This window comes from Oncorhynchus mykiss, chromosome 5, assembly GCF_013265735.2.
Source record: "Oncorhynchus mykiss isolate Arlee chromosome 5, USDA_OmykA_1.1, whole genome shotgun sequence".
NCBI classification, from domain to species: domain Eukaryota; kingdom Metazoa; phylum Chordata; class Actinopteri; order Salmoniformes; family Salmonidae; genus Oncorhynchus; species Oncorhynchus mykiss.
In genome coordinates, this window is record NC_048569.1 from 679,441 (window position 1) to 686,941 (window position 7,501).

General features: G+C 44.4%; 1 protein-coding gene across 1 annotated transcript in view; it reads right to left on the reverse strand.

The window, feature by feature from the left end:
- LOC110523078 (ceramide glucosyltransferase) overlaps positions 1-3,111 on the reverse strand; it is a 46,124-nt gene extending 43,013 nt beyond the window's left edge. The window contains exon 1 of the mRNA XM_036976567.1: positions 2,837-3,111. Coding sequence (XP_036832462.1) covers positions 2,837-2,934 — 98 coding nt within the window. The 5' untranslated portion in view covers positions 2,935-3,111. The remainder of the gene's footprint in view (positions 1-2,836) is intronic.
- Positions 3,112-7,501: the final 4,390 nt, after the last annotated feature.

Below are 7,501 nucleotides of genomic sequence, written 5' to 3' on the forward strand. Positions count from 1 at the left end.
GTAAAGTAAGAGCTGGTACTACTAGATACCAAGCCACTAGGTAAAGTAAGAGCTGGTACTACTAGATACCAAGCCACTGGGGAAAGTAAGAGCTGGTACTACTAGATACCAAGCCACTAGGGAAAGTAAGAGCTGGTACTACTAGATACCAAGCCACTAGGTAAAGTAAGAGCTGGTACTACTAGATACCAAGCCACTGGGGAAAGTAAGAGCTGGTACTACTAGATACCAAGCCACTAGGTAAAGTAAGAGCTGGTACTACTAGATACCAAGCCACTAGGTAAAGTAAGAGCTGGTACTACTAGATACCAAGCCACTGGGGAAAGTAAGAGCTGGTACTACTAGATACCAAGCCACTAGGGAAAGTAAGAGCTGGTACTACTAGATACCAAGCCACTAGGTCAAGTAAGAGCTGGTACTACTAGATACCAAGCCACTAGGTAAAGTAAGAGCTGGTACTACTAGATACCAAGCCACTAGGGAAAGTAAGAGCTGGTACTACTAGATACCAAGCCACTAGGGAAAGTAAGAGCAGGTACTACTAGATACCAAGCCACTGGGGAAAGTAAGAGCAGGTACTACTACATACCAAGCCACTAGGGAAAGTAAGAGCTGGTACTACTAGATACCAAGCCACTAGGTAAAGTAAGAGCTGGTACTACTAGATACCAAGCCAGTAGGTAAAGTAAGAGCTGGTACTACTAGATACCAAGCCACTGGGGAAAGTAAGAGCTGGTACTACTAGATACCAAGCCACTGGGGAAAGTAAGAGCAGGTACTACTAGATACCAAGCCACTAGGTAAAGTAAGAGCGGGTACTACTAGATACCAAGCCACTAGGGAAAGTAAGAGCTGGTACTACTAGATACCAAGCCACTAGGTAAAGTAAGAGCTGGTACTACTAGATACCAAGCCACTAGGGAAAGTAAGAGCGGGTACTACTAGATACCAAGCCACTAGGGAAAGTAAGAGCTGGTACTACTAGATACCAAGCCACTAGGTAAAGTAAGAGCTGGTACTACTAGATACCAAGCCACTAGGGAAAGTAAGAGCGGGTACTACTAGATACCAAGCCACTAGGTAAAGTAAGAGCTGGTACTACTAGATACCAAGCCACTAGGTAAAGTAAGAGCTGGTACTACTAGATACCAAGCCACTAGGTAAAGTAAGAGCGGGTACTACTAGATACCAAGCCACTAGGGAAAGTAAGAGCTGGTACTACTAGATACCAAGCCACTGGGGAAAGTAAGAGCAGGTACTACTAGATACCAAGCCACTAGGTAAAGTAAGAGCTGGTACTACTAGATACCAAGCCACTGGGGAAAGTAAGAGCTGGTACTACTAGATACCAAGCCACTAGGTAAAGTAAGAGCTGGTACTACTAGATACCAAGCCACTAGGGAAAGTAAGAGCTGGTACTACTAGATACCAAGCCACTAGGTAAAGTAAGAGCAGGTACTACTAGATACCAAGCCACTAGGTAAAGTAAGAGCTGGTACTACTAGATACCAAGCCACTAGGGAAAGTAAGAGCTGGTACTACTAGATACCAAGCCACTAGGGAAAGTAAGAGCTGGTACTACTAGATACCAAGCCACTAGGGAAAGTAAGAGCTGGTACTACTAGATACCAAGCCACTAGGTAAAGTAAGAGCAGGTACTACTAGATACCAAGCCACTAGGGAAAGTAAGAGCTGGTACTACTAGATACCAAGCCACTAGGGAAAGTAAGAGCTGGTACTACTAGATACCAAGTCACTAGGGAAAGTAAGAGCTGGTACTACTAGATACCAAGTCACTAGGGAAAGTAAGAGCTGGTACTACTAGATACCAAGCCACTAGGGAAAGTAAGAGCTGGTACTACTAGATACCAAGCCACTAGGTAAAGTAAGAGCTGGTACTACTAGATACCAAGCCAGTAGGGAAAGTAAGAGCTGGTACTACTAGATACCAAGCCACTAGGTCAAGTAAGAGCTGGTACTACTAGATACCAAGCCACTAGGTAAAGTAAGAGCTGGTACTACTAGATACCAAGCCACTAGGTAAAGTAAGAGCTGGTACTACTAGATACCAAGCCACTAGGGAAAGTAAGAGCTGGTACTACTAGATACCAAGCCACTAGGTAAAGTAAGAGCTGGTACTACTAGATACCAAGCCACTAGGGAAAGTAAGAGCAGGTACTACTAGATACCAAGCCACTAGGGAAAGTAACCATCTAGTTACTGTAGATCACACCACATCAGAAACACAAGGAAGCGCTCAGAAACACTGGTTTAAACAACAACAAGTAGCATTAGTTACCAGTATCTTTGGTAGTATCTTACAAAATAGTTAGCTAACAACTGTTACTAGTTACGTTTTTAGTTAACCAACTTTACAGTGCCCACTTAACCTTAGTTAGGTAACTAGTCAGCTGACTTTAGTGTTTCTCTCGACATGTGGTTCACGGTGAATAGTTAGGAGTATATCGGCATAGATAACTAGTTAGATAGATAGCAAACTGCTACTATTTGACAACGTTGAGTTGCCCACCGTTAGCTTGCTTCCCTTGTGTTGAGCAACTTACCCAGCCGACTGAACTCAACGGTTTACGGTTGAGCGGCGACTGGTTTGGACGGACCGGAGGTAACTACTGATTTCAGCACCCAAACAGGCCGTAGTTACGCATAATAATGTCCTGTGTAAAATTGCAGGCTATTCTTTGGGTGCTGAAATCGTTCGTTTTTGATTAAAAACTTCATTTGATGTGACTCAGAGCTGATCTCTGCCCACACTCATGTTAGTTACGGATCAACTCGTCGGTTAAATCGGCTCCGGTACTAACCAGGCAATACTTACACATAGATGATGGACATGAAATGCATAAACCAGAGGACGAGAAAAAGAATGAATCCAAAGACGGAGAGCCCTTGCATGGCAAGATCCACAAGGTCCATGTCTGCGCCTTGTTGTTGTAGCTACACCACGGGTGTAAATACCCACGCAGACTGGTGAGCGAATCACCGAGGTACAGACTGCTCCAAAACGTCGCATACGGTACGAACTGGGCGGGGTACGGCACTTCCGCCCATGACAACAGTAGTCTTCTGACTCAAAAAAAGACCTCGAGTCCTAAAGACAGAGAACCACGTCTCTCTCGTCCACTACTTTCAGATCATATTGCAGACAACGGACAATCGAGCAAGGGAGTACAGTATCACATTACAATGACCTTAAGGGACATACATATACTTACAATTCTAACAGATTTTTTGTTAGTAGAGCATTTAACCGTCTTAAAATACAGTTTCATTTCTTTTTGTAGGGTACGAAAATGTGGTTTTCGGTTTGTACATTTACATTTGTGTGTATGAAATTTGGCCAAAAGAATAATGAAATTAATTACATAAAAATGTTCAGCTTATTTCTATTGTGTGTAAACAATCCAAACAGTACATCTCTCCACAATAGTGTAAAATCTTCATAAATGTGTTCAATTATAAACCTACTGATGTCTTGCCACAGTTTTCTTACATGCATACAGTGTCAAAAAACTCCAACTGCTCTTAAACGCTAGTAAAACCAAATGCATGCTTTTCAACCGTTCGCTGCCTGCACCCGCACGCCCAACTAGCATCACCACCCTGGATGGTTCCGACCTAGAATATGTGGACATCTATAAGTACCTAGGTGTCTGGCTAGACTCTAAACTCTCCTTCCAGACTCATATCAAACATCTCCAATCCAAAATCAAATCTAGAGTCGGCTTTCTATTTCGCAACAAAGCCTCCTTCACTCACGCCGCCAAACTTACCCTAGTAAAACTGACTATCCTACCGATCCTCGACTTCGGCGATGTCATATACAAAATAGCTTCCAATACTCTACTCAGCAAACTGGATGCAGTTTATCACAGTGCCATCCGTTTTGTTACTAAAGCACCTTATACCACCCACCACTGCGACCTGTATGCTCTAGTCGGCTGGCCCTCGCTACATATTCATCGCCAGACCCACTGGCTCCAGGTCATCTACAAGTCTATGCTAGGTAAAGCTCCGCCTTATCTCAGTTCATACTTATTTTCCACCATAATTTGCAAATAAATTCATAAAAAATCCTACAATGTGATTTTCTGGAATTTTTTTTCTCATTTCTCATTTCTCATGTCTGTCATAGTTGAAGTGTACCTAGGATGAAAATTACATGCCTCTCTCATCTTTTTAAGTTGGAGAACTTGCACAATTGGTGGCTGACTAAATACTTTTTTGCCCCACTGTACAACCGGAGGAGAAACTCCAGTCACATGACACCATAATGACACATCCATGGGAACAAGAGTACTATCATTCATTCTTATAGAAAGGATTGGGTGTGATGTTATAAACAGGAGATGTGATTGTGTTGTTACCAAGTATACCCATTCAGTACACAATGGGTCATAAATATATCATTTTCAAATTAATTCCCAAAAACAACAAATTGAAAACTTTTTTTGTGACACATGAAACGTTCATGAATGAATTAACACACAAACTGGCCACACATCCACAAAGCAAGTTAAGACATAAAATTGAACAGTACAAAATATTTCAACATTACCAAATAACAGACAGGTGATAATCTATCAAAATGAATCCATAGAGCGTACATTTATTTATCTAGGCAAGTCAGTTAAGAACTAATTATTTTTTACAGTGACGGCCTACCCCGGGCCAAACCCTAACCCGGACAACGCTGGGCCAATTGTGCGCCGCCCTATGGGACTCCCAATCACGGCCCGGTTGTGATACAGTCTGGAATCGAACCAGGGTCTGTAGTGACACCTCTAGCACTGAGATGCAGTGCCTTAGACCACTGAACCAGGGTCTGTAGTGACTCCTCTAGCACTGAGATGCAGTGCCTTAGACCACTGAACCAGGGTCTGTAGTGACTCCTCTAGCACTGAGATGCAGTGTCTTAGACCTCTGAACCAGGGTCTGTAGTGACTCCTCTAGCACTGAGATGCAGTGCCTTAGACCACTGAACCAGGGTCTGTAGTGACTCCTCTAGCACTGAGATGCAGTGTCTTAGACGTCTGAACCAGGGTCTGTAGTGACTCCTCTAGCACTGAGATGCAGTGCCTTACACCACTGAACCAGGGTCTGTAGTGACTCCTCTAGCACTGAGATGCAGTGCCTTAGACCACTGAACCAGGGTCTGTAGTGACTCCTCTAGCACTGAGATGCAGTGTCTTAGATCTCTGAACCAGGGTCTGTAGTGACTCCTCTAGCACTGAGATGCAGTGTCTTAGACATCTGAACCAGGGTCTGTAGTGACTCCTCTAGCACTAAGATGCAGTGCCTTAGACCACTGAACCAGGGTCTGTAGTGACTCCTCTAGCACTGAGATGCAGTGTCTTAGATCTCTGAACCAGGGTCTGTAGTGACTCCTCTAGCACTGAGATGCAGTGTCTTAGACCACTGAACCAGGGTCAGTAGTGACTCCTCTAGCACTGAGATGCAGTGTCTTAGACCACTGAACCAGAGTCTGTAGTGACTCCTCTAACACTGAGATGCAGTGTCTTAGACCTCTGAACCAGGGTCTGTAGTGACTCCTCTAGCACTGAGATGCAGTGTCTTAGACCACTGAACCAGGGTCTGTAGTGACTCCTCTAGCACTGAGATGCAGTGTCTTAGACCACTGAACCAGGGTCAGTAGTGACTCCTCTAACACTGAGATGCAGTGTCTTAGACCACTGAACCAGAGTCTGTAGTGACTCCTCTAACACTGAGATGCAGTGTCTTAGACCTCTGAACCAGGGTCTGTAGTGACGTCCTCTAGCACTGAGATGCAGTGTCTTAGATCACTGAACCAGGGTCTGTAGTGACTCCTCTAGCACTGAGATGCAGTGTCTTAGATCTCTGAACCAGGGTCTGTAGTGACTCCTCTAGCACTGAGATGCAGTGTCTTAGACCACTGAACCAGGGTCTGTAGTGACTCCTCTAGCACTGAGATGCAGTGCCTTAGACCACTGAACCAGGGTCTGTAGTGACTCCTCTAGCACTGAGATGCAGTGTCTTAGATCTCTGAACCAGGGTCTGTAGTGACTCCTCTAGCACTGAGATGCAGTGTCTTAGACCACTGAACCAGGGTCAGTAGTGACTCCTCTAGCACTGAGATGCAGTGTCTTAGACCACTGAACCAGAGTCTGTAGTGACTCCTCTAACACTGAGATGCAGTGTCTTAGACCTCTGAACCAGGGTCTGTAGTGACTCCTCTAACACTGAGATGCAGTGTCTTAGACCGCTGAACCAGGGTCTGTAGTGACTCCTCTAGCACTGAGATGCAGTGTCTTAGATCTCTGAACCAGGGTCAGTAGTGACTCCTCTAACACTGAGATGCAGTGTCTTAGACCACTGAACCAGGGTCAGTAGTGACTCCTCTAACACTGAGATGCAGTGTCTTAGACCGCTGAACCAGGGTCTGTAGTGACTCCTCTAACACTGAGATGCAGTGTCTTAGACCACTGAACCAGGGTCTGTAGTGACTCCTCTAGCACTGAGATGCAGTGTCTTAGACCACTGAACCAGGGTCAGTAGTGACTCCTCTAACACTGAGATGCAGTGTCTTAGACCACTGCACCAGGGTCAGTAGTGACTCCTCTAACACTGAGATGCAGTGTCTTAGACCGCTGAACCAGGGTCTGTAGTGACTCCTCTAGCACTGAGATGCAGTGTCTTAGACCGCTGAACCAGGGTCTGTAGTGACTCCTCTAGCACTGAGATGCAGTGTCTTAGATCTCTGAACCAGGGTCTGTAGTGACTCCTCTAGCACTGAGATGCAGTGTCTTAGACCACTGCGCCACTCAGGAGCCTAAAATACATAACCTTCATCCATACAGCATGTTGGTTTGTTTACTACAATAAACTTTACCTTTCTGGTGCTCTTTAACAACCTCTGACGCAAGAATACTGATTACTGTAGTAACACTCAGACTTTGTCCTGTAAAATAATCTCACCCTTCTCCATAAAATCATTCTAAATGTATTAAGGCTCATTCAACAGTGTCTTACTGTTTTACAGCATATTGTTTTCAATCGGGATTGACTCACCCTATTCCAATGAAATGCTGTTGTAATGGAACAGACAATTTATGGATTTACTATTGTTTTTAGCGAAGTAGTAATCTAGCCTCTGGGGGAAGTGACTGGTTTATGATAGTAAAGGCGTCCATCTTGTGGTGGATTGAAGGTGTTGCAGTAGTTGACGTGTTTACAAGCCTCGTAAGAAGAAAGGGACAGTATAAGAGTCCAGTTTTGAGTGAGGGTAGCCTGCATTAAAAAAAGAACAGAAGTGGAGAAAACCACTCAAAGTGTGAATGACCTGTGACCTCCCCAAATAGAAAAGGTAACTCAGTGTGAATGACCTATGACCTCCCCAAATAGAAAAGGTAACTCAGTGTGAATGACCTATGACCTCCCCAAATAGAAAAGGTAACTCAGTGTGAATGACCTATGACCTCCCCAAATAGAAAAGGTAACTCAG